We start from the raw sequence: 21,993 nt of genomic DNA, 5'->3' as shown, positions 1-21,993 counted from the left end.
TCCTTCTACAACTGCATTTATCCCAGAGAGAAGTATGTTTACACACATGCCTCTGCTCTTAGACTGTAAGCCTCCTGAACACAGGGTTATCATTTATCTTCCTAATCCCAATGCCAGCACAGTGTCCAACACATGGCAAATCCCTCTACGGCCCTCAACGTCATTCCTGTATCATGCCATCAATTTTTCACTGCCTAATATTCTACCTATTAGATATCTATTTAGATCAACACACATTCTTTCTTCCTCTAAGATTGCTACTTTTATGAACTAGTATAAATGCTTTTCCAACATCTACCTAAAATCAATTTTAAAATGAAGAATAGGAATTTTCATTGAGAACTTCTCAATGAAATGTAGCAAAGAGGGACTCACACCAGAGCTGCAGTATCAGGAAGGCATTAAAGGATGAAGAACAAAGATACTGGTGGTAACAGTGAGGCGCAGCACAGTGCAGGAGACCAATCTGAACTCAGAAATGTTGCACAGGACCAGTTCTGCACCAAGAAAAGTCAAGTCTTCCTTCTTCTCCAACTCTCTTATACTAACTAGCTTCCTGCCTTCAGAACCAGGAAGTCATAGTTCAGTTAGGCTTTTCTAAGTTAGCCTCAGCACTTAATCACCATTTATAAATTCATTTCTGTAAGAAAATGTGTGGGACTTCTAACCAACACACTTACAAGTGAAATCTGAAATGTACTTGGGAACTGCCCATAGTTTAAACTTTATTTCTGACACATGAAAACATCTGCTTCTTTTTGCATCAAACTGTATCAGTGGTGATCATGAAAATAGATTACAAATAAAAACATTAATAAATCCCTTATTAATTTTTTGTTTTATAAAATAAATGGCCACACTGACTACATCACTACCTAGTATTTCAGCTTAAAATAGCAAAGATCTTTTCGAAGTCTGACAACACGTCCTCTTTTTCTTTCATTGTACTCTTATGCGACAAGTTTCCCTTTCCATGATCACTCTTGTAAGACTTAAATAACTAAAGGCAATCAGTCACACAATAAAGAAAAAATTGCTTTAATTTGAATAAAGAAAAAAAGCAAAACGGTTCTAGAAAAATTCAGTAATGCTCTACTTTCATACTACTGCCTGTATTTCTCCTTAAGTTTTTCCATTCATCAAATATATATGGTAGAAGGGCAGCAGCAGAGGTCCACGCCCCTAAACCCAAAGTCTCCAAAAACCAAGAGTTTTTCATGACTCCCTCGGAGGGGAGGTCTAAACTGATCTGAATCCACGTGGCAGGAAAACCTGAAGTGATGCGGGGCTATTCGGAGCCCCAGTCCCCGAAGCCAGGCGCCCGTGGTTAGCACGGGCACCACCACCGCCCGCAGACCCTCGCTAACATGTGCGCCTTGGGCGGGAAGAAAACACGGTACAAGTGATATGTGTGATTTCAGTGACTACAGCCCCGTCACTCAGAACGCATCCACTATCAAATGGGTAAAAAGCACACCCATCCTCTTGGTGCGGGGAGCCAGAATGTTCATTCACAGCAGTAATTTTAAGTCACCGTATTTGCACCTGTTATTGTCCCGTGAATTTCTACATCTTCTACAACTTTTCATTAAATCAAAGACTAAAAAGAGACATGCAGGATATAAACTATTTTAAAACTGGAATGTTGATCACGTACACGAAATATTCATCTGAAGAACACAATCCAGCCAGGCAGGATCCCCTCCGTTCCACTTGTTCCATCCACCCCAGAGAGAAGCCCGGAAAGGAGTGGTCCTGTGGTTCTGAATTAATGCTCACATGAACACGTGTGTACACAAGCAGAGTCTCTGTGGGCCCCCATGCACACGTAGGGTCCTCTGTTTAGGACACAACTGCTGCAGGGGCAAGGGGCCCAGCATGAATGTGTAATACCCCTTGGTGAGTGTCTGGCTTACTGACGTCAGTGAGGCAATCACCTACAGACACTCATGAAATAACCACCACAGTGCTTTCCAGTAACACTGTTGTGGGAGGAGAAGGAGGGCTAATTTTTCCTTCTCCAAAGGCAAAATGAAAGCAGCAAGGTAATTCTATCTAACCAGCAGAACCAAACAGGAATGTGCTCTGACTAGAACTCCGTGTCCCAAGGATGGGGCATGCCTTACCCCAAAGAGGTGAGCCAGAAATGCCAATAAAATCATCGCAGGGCTTCCCTGGTGGCGCCGTGGTTGAGAATCCGCCTGCCGATGCAGGGGACACAGGTTCGTGCCCCGGTCCGGGAAGATCCCACATGCCGTGGAGCAGCTGGGCCTGTGAGCCATGGCCGCTGAGCCTGCGCTCCACGACGGGAGAGGCCACAACAGTAAGAGGCCCGCATACCGCAAAAAAAAAAATAAAAAAATCATCACAAGGAAATTTCGTGAAAATGGGGGACGATATTTACCATCCAATTCTGAGTGGAAAACAATGTAGGAAACAATGCCTGGAAAACAGCTCTATTCAAGTAGTGGGATTACAGACGCTTGTGCTTTAAAAACAGTTTAGTGGCGGATGGACTGAAGGGTGTTTTTCCATTTCAGCACCCATCTTCAGACCCCCACTTCACACTGTCTTTTACAAGGCTATGTGTAGACAACATGGCCAGTCTGGGGAGGGAGCTCCAACTCTGCAGGAGACAAGCACCCAGAAGCCCTCCCTCAAAGGGCCTTCGCGGCACACAGCCCCCGACTGGAACGAGAGGGATCACCGCTGCTCTGATGCATGAGGACGAATCAAGAGAGGGGTCATTTTTGTGGAATTTCAAAAACCGCCTTGTTTAGTGGCTGTAGCTAACATATTAAGAAATAATCTATGCAACAGACTAGGTATAAAAACATTGAGAATTTTACCATTTTAAAAAGGCTTAAGGACTTCCCTGGTGGCGCAGTAGTTAAGAATCCGCCTGCCAATGCAGGGGACATGGGTTCGAGCCCTGGTGTAGGAGGATCCCACATGCCGCGGAGCAACTAAGCCCGTGCGCCACAACTACTGAGCCTGTGCTCTAGAGCCCGCGAGCCACAAGTACTGAGCCAGCGTGCCACAACTACTGAAGACCGCGCGCCTAGAGCCCGTGCTCTGCAATAAGAGAAGCCACCGTGATGAGAAGCCCACGCACCACAAAGAAGAGTAGCCCCCGCTCGTAGCAACTAGAGAAAGCCCGCAAGCAGCAACGAAGACCCAACGCAGCCAAAGATAAATAAATAAAAATAAATCTAAAAAAAAGAATAATTTGCAACTTAATAAATAAATAAATAAAAAGGCTTAAAAGTATTTTACTACCTTCATAACAATTAATTTTCAGAACCTTGAGGGTTTTGTTCCTTTTGGAAATATAAGAGAAATAAAAAAATAAAACATTTTAGATGCACACGCATATATGAATATTTACTTATTTATTTTGGGAGAAAGGCTGTGAAGGCCTCCTCTCAAGAAGCATTTTGCTTCACATAAGCAGTAATTCATCCAAGAGAAAGAGAATATGTAGATCCCTGGGAAACCTGCTTTTCCATTAAAAACTATTTTAAACCATGTGATCACTTTCAACTATGACTGCTTCACAGTATGGGGAAATGGAGTTCCATCCCGCAATAGCCAGGGCCACAGGTTCACGCTGCTGGCGGTAACAGCCCCAGGCCCGCTGCGGAGGGTGGCCTGAGACCTCCACCACTGTCAGGTGTACAGATCCTATCACATCCTGCCTGCTGCACAGATAAACACAGGCAGCCTGTGTCCCCAGGCCAGGAAGCGCAAGCAGTTTCACTTCATGTAAGCACTTCATTTTTTCTTAAAGAAGACAATTGGGAGGAAGGCATTCTGAATGACACAAACAGGGGTTTTTACAAACACTTCAAATTCTTTATTAACAAAGGAAAGAGAAGAGCCCAAACCTCATAACTACCTTTCCAGACACAGTCCATCCCCTAAGTCTGCTTAATACGCCATCTACCCTTATACTGGAAAAAGCCATACAGCGAACTGCAAAAAAATTACAACACACTTAAAAAAAAAAAAAAAAGTCTCCCTGGGCTTCCCTGGTGGTGCAGTGGTTGAGAGTCCGCCTGCCGATGCAGGGGACACAGGTTCGTGCCCCGGTCCAGGAAGATCCCACATGCCGCGGAGCGGCTGGGCCCGTGAGCCATGGCCGCTGAACCTGCGCGTCCGGAGCCTGTGCTCCGCAACGGGAGAGGCCACAACAGTGAGAGGCCCGCGTACCGCAAAAAAAAAAACAAATCAACTATTTATACACAAAAGCACAAAATCTCTGACAACCCAAACATTAAAAAGACTATTGGTCCGCAACAGTATTCTCAGTTCAGAGACACATGTACATCTTCAGTTAAGTGCTAAGCGGAACAACTACGAGAAAAGAAAATCGATTTTGCCCCAAGGAGGCCACTCGTTTCCTAGCTGTCCCCTCCCTCCACCAGCAGGTGTTCCTCACGGGCCTAGCATCACGGGGGAGCTGGACCGACTGATGGTGGGGACCTTCCCTGAAGGTCTGCCCTTACAATCCAATAAAGAAAAAAAAAGGCAACAGAACACAAATACTAACGGCTCACCAGGGGTTACTGGGCAGAGGACTCTGGGGCAACCCTGCGGGGCAGGCAGGCTCTCCCGCGGGGCGAGGGGGTGGGAACGCAGCACACAAGAGGCCGGGTAGGAACACGAGGCCCTTAGTGCTGAGCTGGAGCTTATGTTTGGTCAGGAAGCCACCACAGGTTTTAAGCAGGGAGTGACATGATGGAAACAGCTGAGAGACGGTCCTGGCAACGCTGTGGAGGAGCTTCAGGCTCAGGGCTTCTGTCCTGGTTCAGGGTTTTCCAAGAGAACCATGAAGGCTAGTTCTGAGAGCTGCATTTCTTGAAAAATAAGGTTCCAAAGTCAAAAAGACATGGAGCACACATCTTCCTCTGCCCCCTAACAGGTGTGCAATACATGCTACCATAGTAAAAATTCTAACAATTCTTTCAATTAAAAAGCCTATCCAATTTTCAAAGTTAGACCTGTGGTTCCAAAGTCAGGCTCTGAAATACACGCCCTGAGTCGCAAGCACTGACTTTCCATGACTTTCCACTGAGCTGCTCTTCAAATGGGCACCGCTGTATGGTGCTCCCAGGGGGAGCAACAGGGATTTAAGGATTTTTAATTTTGCAGTGCAGCGGTTCTCAAAGTGTGGTCCCTGAGGCAGCCACACACCTGGCAACTTGTTAGAAATGCAAACTCCACCAAGCCCTCCAGGTGACTGATGAGCATAAACGCTGAAATCTCAAAAGCACTGTTAGATTATAGTGTACTTTTTTCAGTTAATATTTCTGCACAGTTCAAAACAACCTGGGCAACACCTGAGTGGTAACAAACAGAAGTCAAAGGCTGCCATCCCTCCCCAAGGGCAGCATGAGGGCTCAGCAGAGACAACGATGAGAAACAGAACAGGGACCAGTCAACTCCCCCTACTCCCACAATCCTACATTCCAGGAAGTCAATTAAGAATAACACTGGGGGGCTTCCCTGGTGGCGCAGTGGTTGAGAGTCCGCCTGCCGATGCAGGGGACACAGGTTCGTGCCCCGGTCCGGGAAGATCCCACATGCCGCGGAGCGGCTGGGCCCGTGAGCCATGGCCGCTGAGCCTGCACGTCCAGAGCCTTGCTCCGCCACGGGAGAGGCCACAACAGTGAGAGGCCCGCGTACCGCAAAAAAAAAAAAGAATAACACTGGGACATGAACAAAGTCTTCTTCAAACGTGAAAAAACAAAATCATGGAAATAAAAGTGACCAAAATACCATGAGTGACCAGCCCTGAACTGGGCTGGTCTCAGGGAAGCTGGAGGCACAATTTGGTCATGAAGGACACAGCAGCCACGTCAGGGGCGGGGGCACTCTGGTGGAGGGAGGAAGAAAACACAAACGCCAGCACCAAGAGCCAGGGAGTCGGGGCTCTGCTCTCAGGGCGGCAGCCTTAGGCAGCCTCGGTGGAGTTTCATTAAGCCTCAGTTTTCTCATCTGTAAAACTGGTCTAATAGCCCTTCCCTCCGCAGAGGCCCCGAGGATTAGCCGAGGGCGTGAGCTGCTCCTCCCTCCTCGTATTGGAAGGAGGCAGTAAAATTGAGTTCCCTTCCTACAAGGCTCCCGCTAAGGGCATCAACATGGGAGCGCCAAGGACCACTTACTTTTCCCACTTATCTATTCCGGCAACACAGCGCAGCCGAAGGAAAAAGCCACCCGCCTCCTGGTAGGAACTGCTGAGGAGCTGAGCAATTCTTTGTACTTACATATATTTTTCTTTTTAAATTACCTCTCAAGAAATGTTTGGTACAATGAAAGGGCATCAAACACAGGAAAGAGATGCTCAAACAAGACCTTTCTACAGCAGGTTCTCAGTTCACCAGGAGTTCAGGTAGCAATTTAACAACTTCGAGTCAACCGCACTGAAATTGATCTTAAAGTGATGCTGGGAAACTGTACCTAAAATAGCTGCTGACCAACACCCAGTCCCCAGGTTCTGGATTACTTTCATTTCCACTCGTCTATCACTGTACGTTTCCACCTCCAAAGGTACTCTGTTCTAAGTAGGAAGCACACTCTTGGAGCCACGTACCCACTAACGCGAGAGTCTGAGGAGCAACACCGAGCCACACGCGGGGTTCCCAAATCCAAGGCGCCTGGTCCCCACACACGTGCAGACTGGGTCCCCCAGGGGCACCTGACCCACCCTGGCGGCGGCGCTGCCAGCTTCCCAGGAAGCCTACACTCAATCCCAGACCAAGGCTGCACCCCCAAAACATCAGTCAACTTAAGCAAATGTTCCTCCAACAAGATACCGTGGGGCACCCTGAAAACGGTTCTGTGCCCACAGAATCCTGAGACTAGAAAATGAGAGACAGAGCGGAAGAAAGCATTCAAGTCGGGGAGGCGGAGGTCACAGACAGACACATGGGAAAACGAGGGTGTGTGTACACTGCCTTTTTCTTACAGAGAGAAACCAGAAGGCATCACGTGATGAAGAGGACCGCGGCTCAGGAGTCCCTCCCCACCCCACGGACCGGGCGGTCCTGACCTTGGAATTCAAATTCTGTTCATTCATCTATAAATTGAAGAGAGTGATTTCCAGGTAGAGAGCACACGCTGAGCATAAGATCTACTTTGGTCAATCCTGAAACCCCATTGAAATCACAGTACAAAGGGGGTTTTCTTAAAAAAGGCTTTAAACCTCCACGTACCAGGAGGGGAGAGAACATCCACAGCAAGAAAATTCCAGAAGCTGGAAAGTGGGTGGAGGAAAGAAAGGTGGGGAAGATGGCAAATGCTAAGCTCGAGGCAGGGAAAGCAGAGAATCAACTGCACCCCCCCTGCCGAATCCCCAGGGGAGCAGTGACTGCAAGTCCTGCAGAAGCAGTGGAACACCCAGATGGCCTACCCGCTGCCCACAGCCAGGAAGCTGACCCGTGCCTCCCCAGGAAAGGAAACTGAAAGCATGTTCTCTGCAAAGGAACATGGAGGGTTTCAGGAGCAGGAGAGAAACTACACGGGGCACTGTGCCCGCTCTCAGAGGCTTTCCTCATCCAGAGCGAGCCTCAGGTGGGAGGAGGGACCACAAGCGGAGGGGACGCGGGTTTGTGCCCCGGTCCGGGAGGATCCCTCATGCCGCGGAGCGGCTGGGCCCGTCAGCCATGGCCGCTGAGCCTGCGCGTCTGGAGCCTGTGCTGCGCAACAGGAGAGGCCACAACAGTGAGAGGCCCACGTACCGCAAAAAAAAAAGCGATAAGAAACTGACATAAGCCGTTCCTCACCTCTCATGCCCACCAGAAGCGCCTACATCACTGGGGTTGAAAAAGCCCCAGTCAGGGTTCAGACTTCCAACCAGCTTGTCCCCTACTCTGAAATATGAGTGGACATTCAAGGGTGGCCTCTACCACAAAAAACAGAAACCAAAACCAACAGGGGGGCAAAGGGGCCGTGGAGGAAGAGAATCTATTCCGAGGGAAAAAACAACATAACTACAATTAACATACTCAGGGAGATGAAAGCAGATATTTCAACTGAAACAAGAAAGCAACAACATTCAGAGAATCAAAAAGAGCCCTCACAATTTAAAAAAACAAGAGCAGAAATGAAATACTCTTTGGAAGAGCTGGAAGATAAAGTTGAGACAATCTCCCAGAAGGCCAAGGAGAAAAGACAAGAGATGGAAAATAGGTTTCAAAGGGTAAGAATACTTGAGGACCAGTCCAGAAGGTCCAGCATCCAAATAATAAAGGGTTTAAGAAAGAGTGAACACAGGAAATGGGAGAGGGAAGGGAATCAAAGAAACAATTCAACAAAAAGACGTGAGTTGTCTGATTAAGGACCTATGAAGTACCTGTCACAAAAAATAAAAGAAGACCCACATCATGATGAAACTTCAGATTACAAAGAAAAAATTCAGATCTTATGAAATTCAGGAAAAATGAAACAGCTTGCATGCACAGATTCCAGTATCGGTGTGGCGTTGCATTCCTCAACAGCAACACTGCAAACTAAAACACAGTGGAGCTGCTGTCACAATTCTAAGGAAATAATTTCCACCCCATGACTAAACGCCATGCCAAAATATCAATCGAGGGGAAAGGCAAAAATAAGAAACTTGCAGATACCCAAGACCTCAAAAAAACCTATCTCCCATGCACCCTATTCACAGGAAGGCCACTACAGGATATGCTCCACCAACACAGTCACGGAAACCAAGAAAGATGGCAGGAGGCGCAGAAAACAAGCCATCCCGAGAGAGCAGCCCAAGGAATCCCGAAGATCAAGGCAAAGAGGATGAGGGATGGCAGAGGGGATGCCAGCGATACAAGTTAGGAGGCTCAGAGGAAGGAGTCTCCCTCCAGAGGAGGGAAATGGACAGACAGCCTGTGTGCCTCACCTGAAATTCCCAAGAGGAGGTTTCAACAACTGGCAGCGGGTTTGGGGTTGAATAAGTTATAAGTGCTGCTACAGAGTAAATGTTTATGCTCCCTCCCCAAAATCATATGGTGAGACCCAACCCTCAATGTGATGGAGGTGATCAGGTCATGAGGGTGGAGCCCTCAGGATTGGGATTGCTGCCCTTATAAGGAGACCTCCCAGAGCACCCCCTCCCCCTTTGCCCTGTGAGAACACAGCCAGAAGCAGGCCCTCAAAAGACTCAAAATCTGCCAGAGCCTTGATCTTGGGCTTCCAAGCCTCCAAAATTGTGAGAAATGTTTGTTGTTTAAGCCACTCAGTCTACAGCATTTTGTAACAGCAGCCCAAACAGACTAAGACAATTACATTTCCAAAAAAATAAATAAATAAACTTCCAAACAAGATTTGAAAAGTAATCCTGGTTTACTCATGGCTGGCTGGGCTTAGTGTTTCCACAGTCACGTTAATGTACACACGAATCTAACTGAAGTCACCAACGTAAGTGCACTGGGCACAGGGAGGGGAGGGACACGGGAGCGAAGGAGGCAAGGACACGAGAACTAAATCCTCATCTTCAGGGTCCCAAGTCTACTGACAATGCCTGAAACTAGGGAAAAAAGAAACAGCGATTTTTAAATGCTCTTTGTGAACAAAGAAGTAACAACAACAACTGACAGCAAAGGGGATGGAAGGGGCTGCCTTCGGAGGGGGTGAGGGGAGGAAATGGACGCCAACGGCAAGGAACTGCTCTCTCCCAACAACCCTCACCACGTGCATAACTTTTCAAATAAAAACTAAACAAAAGTCCTAAGTAATTAATAGAAGACAAAGGATGTGGACCTCCACGGTCCTTTCAAATCTTAGGGCCAGAAAGTCTTTTTAAAAACAGGAAGAGACTTGGCGGGAAGATAAACACGGGGTACGTATTTGGTAAGCATTAATGTAAAACTCCAAAAGTTCCCACAATGTATTCAGATACCAACAGGGCTCCTTCTATTGACCAAGACCCTCCTCAACATATAACGGAAGGTCTGTAAGTGGACAGTGCCATCCCCAGGGGGGCTGCACACCAAGGGCCTTTGTAACACACAACCGGGATGCTTTATGCCTTGTCGCAAGCAAAGGTACACCTCATCTTATTTTCCCTCCTCTAAATCTTGGAAACCAGGGAGCCATTTAGGATTAGGAAATGCGGCATCCCCCCAGGAGCCAGGTGCTGTAAGAGCTCTAGTTTTTCTCTTTCTCAAAGCATTGAGCTCTGAGAGTTTGAAAAGTATTGCACTGCAAAAAACGGGACTTACGGCAGGGAAACGACCAGTCGGATGACAGTGCTTGACTCTGAGTGGCAATAGAGGGGTAAGAGTCCACTTCTATTTCCTGCGCTCGTACCCGCCGCAAGATTCCATTAATGATAACAATGCTGAGCCCAAGCACCAAAAAAAGCCACAGCACGACTGGGTTGGGTGTGGTCCACTTCCTGTAGGTATGGAGTTTCCCAGCAGGCAATTCTGAATCACAGGGAGAAATCACCCGAAAAGAGAGCAACGCGGCCCGAAGATCCTCAGGCTCCTGGACCCTGGCCTCAGTGTGGCTGTAAAGTACACTAGGAAGAAGCAACAACTACCAACAGGCTCATTTCTTCAGAAACGCCTCACACTGCATCTCGTACCAAAGTCCTAGAAAAACTGTTCAACTCAAAAGCTGTGTCAAGTCGCATCAAATAAGTAAACTCGGCTCCACACACCAGAAGAGTTAACTCAAAGATGACCACAAAAATGACAGAAAGGAACAAGAAAGCAACGGTGCCACTTGCCCGTAACTACCCTCCGCCGGGACACGGTGCTGCGTTAGCTGCCTAGAAAAGTCTAATCTGACCAATTTCTACTTGAAGGTCACTGGTTGTACGCGAAATACTATCAAGAACATTCCCTGATACGGGATTAGAACCAAAATGTCCTGGACTCCTCCAAGGTGTTTTCTATTTTAATCTTCTGACGACCCTCCCCCTCCCAAACTGACTTTAAGCAAAACAAATTCTTAACACTGTTAAATTTTGGTGATAGAGAAGAGGGAATATGAAGTCTTGAAATGCGTATTAAAAAAAAAACACCTTAAATATAGGCTACTAACAATAACAGAGAATGTGTCTTCATTTTCCTTACAGCATAGAGCATGGGAAAAGGTCAAAAGCAAGGGGCGTGAAGGAGACTAATAAGGACTATAAAATGTTGGCTAAGAGTTCACATTACAAGGTTTGAGGCAACCTTGCTGAAAGGTCCACCTGCGCTGCAGGTGGACACGAGACTCTCCCACCATTTCAGCCTCCTCCTCTCGCCATCCTGGGGGCCTCTCGCCCAGAGAGCCACCGCCGCCTTCCCAGCAGCAGCCAGCGCTCCCAGCATCCTTCCACCTTGGCCCACCACGTGCCCGGAGGAAGCAGCGTCCGGACAGTGCGCCGCCCTAGGCGGCGGGGAACGCAGGCCCCCTCCCCGGCTGCCGCCCCTCCAGCTCCAGGGCCCCGGCTGGGCGCCGCGAGTCCGCCCTCGCACCCCGCGCCCTGCTCTCTGCGCACCCCTCCCCGGCTCATCTGAACCTTCTCGGGGAGAGCACCCCAGTCGGCCCTCGCTAGGCTGCTGACCTCCTGAGCACCGGCCAGGAGGAGGGTCTCACCTACACCTGCCGCGGCTGCTGGGGAAATGCGCGGCAAGGACGCGGCTCCTCGCCCAGTCCAACGCTGCACCACCACCTCACAAATACCCTGAACGTCCACACCCGCGGAGGAAAAAGTACCAGAGCTCTTCAGGCAAGATTAAATGCAGCTGTCCTTCTGTTTGTCTTCTCCTCCCAGATTTCCAGAGCGCACAGGTTTCCCCAGGGTAAGGAAGAGCACTGGAGAAAAGTTCCCAACTCACCCAAATTGGCCATTAAACGTCTCTCTCTCTCCCCACACAGAGGGGCATTCTCAGCAAAAGGTCTCTCCAAGCAGCCAGAGAAACGCAAAGATGATGTTAATAAAGTAGAGACTTTACGTTTTCCAGCTGTTCCTGTAAACGGTCTGTACTTTCAAATATGAGAATATCTTACATGCATGACATCCTCAAAACATGCTAAACTAACTCAGGTCCTGTCATACATGTTACATATCAAATTAGTGTAATTCAGTCAGCTGTGAAATCAATTTAGTTTTGCAGCAGCTCTTTTTTTTTCTTCTTAATAAAATGCATCACACAACAGTACATCACAAGTAGTGAGGATTAGGGCTGTCTTCGGAAACGTTAACTTTCAGATCTTGATGTAAAATATATTTCTTACACGGGTCACGGTCCAGAAAAGGTTTCAAGTGACTGATAAAATTCCGTTATAGAAACTTACAAACCAAAATCTAATTCTTTTTAAATTACAACTTATGCAACTAAAAGCTGATGGATGCTGCTGCCTCCAGCTGAAGCTGAATTAAATCGAGAGAAGCAACAAATGTTCAGCGAAGGACAGGGAGTAGTTAAATCCACAACTCAACCGAATTTCTTTATGTCTATTCGTAGTTATTACATTCAGTTCATGATTTCTATTTTTTTCCCCACGCTAATATGAAACTGGGTGGGAGGTTTAAAAAAAAAAGAGGAAAGGCCCCTGGCAGCCTTCATGAAAAGGTTATTAAACAGGATCACTCATAACTCACTCAGATTTACAGTCATCAACCCTCACCGAGCACCCGGCACAACAGTGTTCAATAACGGTTGCTGATTGAACAAATAAAATACCGTATTTTAATTTCTTCAGCAAACCCAAGTTGGAATGAAATAAGCATTACTGTTTGCTAGAGTAATAATAAAGCAATAACACAGCATGGTGAGTAAGAGAATGGGTCTTGAGGGCAGGAAAGACCTGGTTTCCAATCACAACTTTGCCACATAAGGCACTATCTCACCTTGGTCAGTTCAGTCTCTGCTGGTTTCCACGGCTAGAAAATGGCATACATTACACCTATGCCTCAAGCAGTACCAATAAGAATCAAGAGGCATAAAAGTGATTTGCAAGACAATGAAAATGATGTTTTCACTGAAATTATGCTGTCATTCAGGTTTATTTTTTAAGCATCTTTGCCTAGGCTGCCTGAATTCACTCTGCTGTCTTTCTGAAATTTTTAAGCCAACTCCTTACGAACCCTCATCAGGAGATGAGAGACCAAAAAAGGGAGGTTATGGGATGTATCGGGACACAGCACAGGAGGGTTAGTACTTCTTTCCTCCTGTTTTAGCCTGGAGAGCAGTCGGAGGCAGGTGTGCCTTTAATTTAATCCTCAACAACAACTCTGAGGAAGGCCTCCCTGGGCAGCAACAGCTGCTGATTCAAAGTAGGAAATAAATGTGCTGGTTGTTTTTCTTTGGGAGTGGAAGGGAGAGGGAAGGAATGTTCTTCCCCAAATGGCACACTAAAAACAATCATCATACAGTGTGTAGATGCACTTAAATACAGGGATGACTCTGTCAGAAGCCACCTTCGCGACCCTAAAACTGTAACGGCTGAAAATTTGGTTGTTTCAACCCAACAAAAATTTATCAGCCTTTCCACTGAGAAAGCAAAATAAAAACAGTTCCCTTGTAACACTACCTAGGAAATACATTTGGGAGGCCCAATTATTAAAAGAAATGTACCTTCTTTTCCCACGATTTAAGAATTCCGGCCCACACTCTTGAAGAAAAAAATTAAAAGGGGAGGACAAAAGGAGTGTTGAGACTAGACACCACCTGGTGACCATCTGATACTGACTTCAGGGCACCAGCCAGCGAGGCTTTAAGTACCTTTTTAAACTGATTCGCTTTCCACAAAAGCTGAATACCTCCATGGTAAGCTCTAAGTGAGGCAAGTGCGCTAGATTACAACCTGATTAACAGCATAAGAGTCTGTCTAAAGAAAGTACCCAGCAAATGTATTTTTTAATCATTACAAGAGGCCCTTCTTGCTCTACTGGTCAGAAATAATTTTTTACCCAGTTCACCCTGCCTTCCTGTCTCTAAATTCAAACCAAAGCAGGAATTTTTAGGAAATACCAAGAAACCACATCTGATTTTTACCTAGCGGTCAGCAGAAGCTTAGGTTTTAAATGCGTGTTGAGTTTAACAGCTCTTTACGTGAGATTCAAGGACAGTTTTCTTCAAGCACCGTCAAATTATTAATGTTAACTGTTACAACATTTTTTTTAAAGAGGTTACAATTCTGGTAACTCTGTGTTCTTATTTTTCTAGATATCAAACCTGAACAATGAAATCGAGTTTTCTTTTTCAGATTTAGAGGGAGAGAAAGAGAGAAATGCTCTCTCTTTAAGGAGGGGGCAGATTCCCGGCTCCTATGGAGTCCAGGTCCGAATACTGCATTTCTCAGCCCTCAAGAGTGAGGGGGGGGGAGAAAATGAGCCCGTAGAACGCTGTAAAATAAATAGTCCACTGGGATACTTGTGTTTGTTTTCTTAAAGCTCCTCTGCTCCCTTACTCGGCTAACCCGGGAGAGCCAAACTTTAAAGACATTCCCTAGCTGTACCGTCAGATTTTAATCCCAAACATTTTGCCCCCATTTACGCGCTTACAAACATTACAAATTAGCCAAGAAGGGCAGTGGTTTTATCTTTCAAAGGGCTAAAAACAGTCCCCGATGGCGAAAAACCTTAAAGCATCCGTGTAAATTTGAAATTCAACTTCTCCCCCTTTACCCCACTCCAAAATAAGTCACTGGGAGGCCAAGAGGCCACAAAGTGGCAACGGAGAGGATTTCTGGGAAGGAACTCAGCTGGATCCAATCAAGACTCCAAGCCAAAGCCCTGAGTCCCGGGATCCACACTCGAGTGCACGCTGTGCCATCGATTCCTTCTTCCAGAAGGGTTGAAGGCTCGCACTTTCCCCTCCATCTGCACCGGGAGGAAACGCGCGGAACAGACGCGCTGGAAGTGGAGCTAGCGGTGGCACCTTCCTCCACCCCGCCCTGCCTCCTCCTCCGCCCTCCGGGCCCGGGACTAGCCGTGGCGCGACCGAGGCCCTCCCCGCCCCTCAACTTTACCACCCCCTCGCCGAGGGGAACCCGGGCCTTCACCGCCCCCCGCCCGCGCCGGGGCCCTGAGAGCGAGCCGGGCCTCCGAGGGCATTTCTCCACATCACTTCTCCCCGGGAATGGGCCGGCGCTGGGCCTGCGGCTCGGGAGGCCCCGGGGGAGAGGGAAGCGAGGAGGGCGCAGCGGCCGGCAGCCCCACATCCCCCCGCTCGACCGCCGCGACTCCCGGCCGGCGAGGGCCGCCTCCGGGCCGCGGCCCCCAGGCCCCTGCACACACGCACCCGTGTCCGCTGGGCAGGGCACCCCGGGCGCTGCCAGCACGACGCGGGAGGCCGGCGCGACCCCGGAAGGTGCAGCGTGGTGGGGGGGCCGTGTTTACACCGCCAAGTTCCCCGCTTCCGCCCCGGCCCGCGCATCCCTCCCTCCCCTCGGCGGCCCGGTCCCTGCCTACCTGCATGCCGGGCAGGCCCGACTGCACCGGGGAGTGAGCCATGGCGGTCAGGACGGCCACTTCCTGGGACGGGACGGCCGGGCCGCGGCGATCCGCGCGGGCGACAAGGCCCGCGGGCCGCGCGCAGCCCTCGGGCGGCGGGGCCGGCCGGAGCCCGAGGCCACCCCAGCCCCCGCGGGTCCCGGGCCGGGCGGCGGGCTCAGGGGCGAGCGGAGGGCCTCGTCTCCATGCACCGCACTGGGGAGGGGTTGCCAGGAGCGCGGGGTCTCCCCGCGAGCTGCCGCCGCTGCTGCTGCTACTGCTGCTGCTGCTTGGCTGGAACCTGGCGGCCTGGGCCAGAGCGCTGGCCGCCTGGAGCCGGAGTGGACGGGCACAGCCGGCCGAGCCCGCGAGCGCCGAGCCCGGAGCGCGCCCCGCCCCGGCCCGGCCCCCGCGCCCGCCCCCGCGGCCCGGCCGGGGACCCCGCCCCGCGCTTCCGGGAGGGGGAGGAGGCTCGCGGCCGCCCGGCGCCCTAGGCCGCAGCCGCCTGCGCCGCCGCCTGCGCCGCAGCCTGCCGGAGCGGGTGGAGGTCCGCGCGTCTCCGGCGGGCTGCACCGCCTCGCAGCCGCCGGGGCGGGGCGGAGCGGAGCGGGGAGGTGGACGCGCGGACGGGTGCGGGGAGGGGGCCTCAGTTGATGCGACCCCCCGGCCAGTGGAGCGCGGGGACCGGTCCGAGCCGGGGGTGGGCCACGTGCCCATCCCGCCCCCCAAGTACGGGCCGGTCGGGCGCCCAGCGGGTCTGGGCGGTGAGGGCGCTGTGAGTACCAGGTCTTACTCTACCACCTCTCTCCTGCCCTTCACGCCAGCCCACCCCTCTCCGCCTGGCCCCGGGGCAGCGGGCTCCAGGCGACCTTCCAGAGGGCAGAGCCTCGGGCAGGGGGACCTCGGGAGGGAGAGTGCCCAGCGGAGCCTCAGCCAGTGGCCGGTTCAAAACTACCGGGGCGGAGCTTCTTCGGTGTCTGGGTGAAGTTTCCAGCCAACCCAAGGAGGAAAGCCGGAGGGGAGAGGCCGAGAGCTGTTAATTCCCGGTGCTTTGGCTACTGGAAAACACCCCGCTTGGAATGCTAGGAGCTGTAAACTTAGCTAAAAAGCGAGGGGGGTTGAACCCCACCATCTCTGGGCTCCGGACCAAGGCGGGGGCGTCCACCAGCGAGAAGGGAAAATGGGTGAGGGAGGGGCAAGGAGGAAGGGAAGACAATGGAAGGAAACCGTGTCTAGACTTACCCCTGGCCCTCTCCCGCTCTTTCGGCTGCCTCCACCTTTTAGCCACCTCTCCTCCAACTGCAGAGGAAAGAAATAAGAAGGAATGAGTCAGTGCTGCCTCCAGAAAGTAGTATTTTATTTACAACGACAAACAGTGGCAGCCACTGAAGTGATCTGCTTCCCAGGTTGCTAGGACCCCGGCATCTCATTCATGCCCATGAATGCCCTCATTGCACCATGGCTGGGCGAGTTTGGACGTACAAAAATGAGCCCCTGAGAGTTCACAGACTATTGGAAAAACCTAAAAAGTCCTCCACCGAAGTAAGGAGTGTTTATTCTATGAAGTGTCACTGTATTCAGAGTGCCCTCGTGTGCTCTGGATCAGACAAGGAGCGAGGTGCTAAAACGCAATCCCTGCTTTCCCTTTGGAAATATGCATGTTTTTCCGCGGCATCCTCCAGGACACTTTCAGATACCTTCATGGTTGTCACTGGTGCACTGTCTTCACTGAGTCCTGAAGCCCTGCCACCCCCAAGTACTATGAAGAGAATATGGCAGATACAAAGTTAAAGAAAGCATGAACCCTGATCCTTAAGAGCTCACCAGCTTGTGTAAATTTTGTGTACCAAACAAATGTGTACATAAAGAGATGGATGGCAAAACAGGCAAGAGCATGAATATTAAAAGTTCATCATCTTCAACCCAGGAATTTTACTTACAATAACATATCGTAAGGAAACAACCGAGAAGTACAGGAGAATGGATAAAAAAAGATGTGATGCGGTGATATTTATGGTCATGGGAAAACTGGGAACAGATTAAAAGTCTAACAGAGATTGTTACTTAAATGATAATATATTCATACAGTCATTTAAAATGATGTACTTCAATATTTAGTAACATGGAAAAATATTTTCATTATATATTGTTAAGGAAATGGAGGGTACAAAGCAGTATGTATAGTCTGATCTCAAGCTACTTCATATGTATGAAGTTATATTTAAACATATATCACATACATATATATAATTTTATGTGTAAATAAATAGAGAAAAACCTGGAACTATCTGTGTATACACCAAGACTTAACAGTGTCTATCTCGAATTAAAGATGATTTTTTTAAATCAGTAGTCATCCAATAGAGACCATCATGCTAAGAGGTCTCTCCTTAGCGTCAGCCGTCAGGCCAATAACATGGCAGCAAGATGAGGAAGAAACAGGACAAGTGGACAGAAATGTCTGGGCACTGATCTAAGGCAGTACCATAGGAAACTCAAAGAACCCTTGGGCCCACTTTGCAGTAGGCTAATTTCCAATGAAGGAGCCACGGGGGGCATTGAACCATAATAATCTGGGCATAAAAAGTATTCAGAATCCCATTTTGTATCCAGAGGCTAGTAGGGCTAAGAACACGTAGGTTACCATGGGATGGGATTTATCTGGACACAGTGACTTGCATTCATTAGCTGGTCCGTTTCCCTATACCCTGTTTATCTCCTCACCACAACTAAACTTTATTTCCTCCTTTGACCATATTTACACAATTGAGCAGCATTCTCCTTGAAAGAGAAAAGAGAAAACAGGAGTTACTGGCTCCGCTCAGTCATATGCAGACGGTACCCAGTATGGCCCTGACAGTAGCCCTCTCCCTTTGTTTTAGCAGAGCAGAGATGATTGACAGGGCCTGAGCTAATGATGAGATCCTGCCCAATTGTTCATTACATTCATTCAGATAGTAACACATTTTTTGAATGCCAATTTATGTCAGACATCTACTTCAGCGCTGGGCATATAAACAACCCGAGCCTCACGTGCCTCATCCCACCCTGGGTGACATGGTCTCCCAGAATCCTAATTTCAGAATCTTACAATACCAATTGCTTAAAATTAGAGCCACGCTAGCCATGATTTCCACTAAGGAAAGAAGAGGATTATCCTCTCATCCTCTTCCTCTTGGCACTTTCCCTCCACTCTCAATGACAATTACAACAGATCATACACTACTATAATTTGAGAAGGAGAGATTTTGAGGGTCTCCATAGAGATTATGCATTTCCTGGTCTCCATGGAGATGCTCTAACCCATGGAATTATTTTCATCCTCTGACCCTCTTTGTCTTTTGTGTTGACTTAAAGACACGAATTGGGCAATGCATTGTGCTCTCACATATACTCGGGACCACAGAGGACGTTTGCATACCCCTCCAAATATAGAGCCCTTGTGTTTGACTTCCCCTAAGCCAGCTCATAGTCTCAGCAGAGCTCGAAAAGCTCCGCCGAAAACAAGAATTCAACAATCAGTCCCTTCACTTCTCCTTCTGAGTTGAAAAGATAAACACCCCCAAATGCCACTTCATAAAGAACAGCTAGACAAGTAGCACATTAGCAATTTAAATGTACAGATTAAAGAAAGGGACTTCCATTGGTGAACTTTAAAGAGAAATATGAGTAGCTTGGATAAGTAACTAACAGAAGGCTTAACAAATTTCTACACATGTTAAGCAGGTGAAGACACAAAAGAGGAAGACAGATAATTAAGACCAGCATAAAGAAGCATGTCTGGTCACAGTTGGATGACGTGACAGCGAGAAAATATATCTAAAGCCCTAGGAAAAGATCCAGCTACCATTGAAGAATGGTGCAAATGACGTATCATTCTGTGGGTGCGGGGCTCAGAGGGCAAGCCCTCACAGCAGTATCACTCTAAGTCAATCTGCCTTTGTTTCCTAGGGATGCCATTACGAAGTACCAAGGACTAGGTGACTTAAACGACAAAAATTTATTTCCTCACAGTCTTTTGGAAGCTAGAAGTCCCAGATCGAGGTGTCAGCAGGATGGGTTTCTTCTGAGGCCTCTCTCCTTGGCTTGTGGCTGGCCATTTTCTCCCTGTGTCCTCACATGGTCTTCCCTATGTGTCTGTGTATGTCTGTGTGTCTGTGTCCTGTTCTCTCCTTATAAGAACGCTCATCATATTTGATTAGGGTTCACCCTAATGACTTCAGTGTGAATTACCTCTTTAAAGACTATCTCCAAATACAGTCACATTCTAAGATACTTCAGATCAAGATTTTAACATATGAATGGGGTCAGGGGACACGATTCAGCCCATAACACACCCTTCTCACTGTAAATGCGTTTCTGGTCGCCCACTTTAACTGGCTCCTCCGGGCTGAGCTCCATGAACAAGAATCCCCTTTTGCTTCCCCCAAGGCCTTTCTACACACTTTGCATTTCACGTTTCTGCGCAGAAGCATTGCTTCATATTCCCTTGGGCGTAGTCCCCTAACTTGATCCTGCCTAGAAACCAGAGCACTCATCTCCAATCACTGGACAGCTGAGAGCAGGGCTAGGTGTTTGCTTGGTAAAATATTTCCAATGAGAAGAAATCATCTGGAATACCTGGCAATACCTACCAGAAAAAAAAGTTCAGTAGATTTTGCAGGGAGTTCATTAAAAGTAGTAAGCACTCATTTAAGCCAAAAGGTTGTGCTTTAATAAGGTCTGTTTTTCTTTTTAGTGCCTCCTTCACCCGTGAGTATCACTGTACCTGGAGGTACAGTTCACCAGGAGGGTTGGAGTCTGAGCCCACAGCAGACGAGGGGACTTCCTGTTGTGTGTTCCTGGCGTGACGGTTCTAGGGGCTCACAACAGGGGGGCTTAGTCTCTCCAGAAGGACTCACTGGAACAGCCTCACTAGAAAAATTCTCATGTGCAATTTTGCCTGGCAGAGAGCCAGATAACAGAGCTCGTCACCCTCTGAATAGTGGCCGCTTGACCCCGCCAATCAGCTTATAGAGGCTTCCGTATACAAAGACTCCTCAAGCGCTGTGTGTGTGTGTATTTCCCTCTCTCCCAAGGCTGGGTTTGCTTTCAGAGTATTCAGAAAGGGCATAAATGAAATCATCCCCAGAAGGGTGATGTCATTCATCCTACAGTCACGGAACTGCAGCACCAGTTCTTAAAAGCCCTTGGCCCTGTTTTCTGACACAGAAGATAAATTGTAGAAAATGATTTTAATTTTCACTTCAAGCAGATCTAGGGAATTCTGTGCTTAAGGAACATTGGATAACCACACAAAGACAAAATGTGCCTATGAGTTGCAGGCAGTGGTTGCGGGCCTTAGTTCCGAAATGCACAGAACCAAGTATACTTGGAATCCTCATGAAAATACTGGCCTTGCACTACCCTGTCATCAAGACTTTGCCGGCAAAAGGATAAGCATGTAGTCCCATACCTTGATTTTCCAGCCCAGATATATTTGCTTTCCTAAGAAGCTATGTTAGTGATACTATTAGTCAGAGATCCTTGAATAACAAGTGACAAAAATCTAGCTCAAACCTCCATAGCAAAAAGGGGAAATTTTAGCTCAGTGACGGAAATCCAAGCTTGGCTAAGTCAGGCATGGATAAGTCCAGGAGGGTGGGTTCAATGATAAAATCAGAGCTCTGTCTTTCTATGTGTCACTCCTGCTAACCTCTGCATGGCTTCATCAGCATATGAGTCCTCTCTGTGTGATGACAAGAGTCACTCTATATAGTCTTTGCAACCCCAGAAAGAGTGACTTTCTCTTACCCAGTGTCCCTAGGCCACATCTAGTGGAGGAACACAAATTAGTGCATGTGCACGTTTATTCTTGTGACCAGAGGACAAGGAGGGAGTTGAGGAAGATGGCGGAAGAGTAAGACGCGGAGATCTTCCTCCCCACAGAGGACAAGGAGACACAGAGGTGGAAGAGTCCAATCCCCAAAGCATGCAACATGGAAGGGGCAGTTTCCCAACGGAAAAAAGACTCCTGGCCTGATACATTCCAGCCCCTGACTGACCAGCATAGGCATGTACGCTGACATATACACACATACGTACACTTGTGCGCACACACACATTCTCTTTTTCCATACATATAATTTCTTCTGTACTGCCCCCCAACGTGATACAGCCAACCTATGCGTATCCATCCATGTACTTACCTCTTCCCCAAAGCAGTTCAGCCCAAGTACCGTCTAGTTAGCCCATCCATTTCCTAGTCCAGACACTCTGGAGAATATGTATTCCTCTTTGTCAAGTCTAGATGTGGCTTTTCACAGCCCAGCTACATCTAAATGTTAAATCTATATCTAAATGTTAAGTTTTAAAAATAGAAATACCATATGACCCAGCAATTGCACTCCTGGGTATATATCCAAAAAAACCAAAAACACTCATTTGAAAAGGCACTTGCACCCCAATGTTCATAGCAGCATATTTACAGTAGCCAAGACATAGCAACAACCTACGTGTCCATCAACAGAAGAATGGATAAAGAAGATGTGGTGTGTGTGTGTTTATATACATATATA

The 21,993-nt window shown here is 48.4% G+C and overlaps 1 protein-coding gene across 1 annotated transcript in view; it reads right to left on the bottom strand.

Annotated features, from left to right (window-relative positions):
- Nucleotides 1-15,761, bottom strand: part of STK24 (serine/threonine kinase 24) — a 102,204-nt gene extending 86,443 nt beyond the window's left edge. The window contains exon 1 of the mRNA XM_082675413.1: nt 15,416-15,761. Coding sequence (XP_082531539.1) covers nt 15,416-15,457 — 42 coding nt within the window. The 5' untranslated portion in view covers nt 15,458-15,761. The remainder of the gene's footprint in view (nt 1-15,415) is intronic.
- Nucleotides 15,762-21,993: the final 6,232 nt, after the last annotated feature.

The sequence above is a fragment of the Grampus griseus genome, assembly GCF_964374135.1.
Source record: "Grampus griseus genome assembly, chromosome: 18".
Lineage (NCBI taxonomy): Eukaryota > Metazoa > Chordata > Mammalia > Artiodactyla > Delphinidae > Grampus > Grampus griseus.
This window is presented reverse-complemented; position numbering and strand designations above follow the sequence as displayed.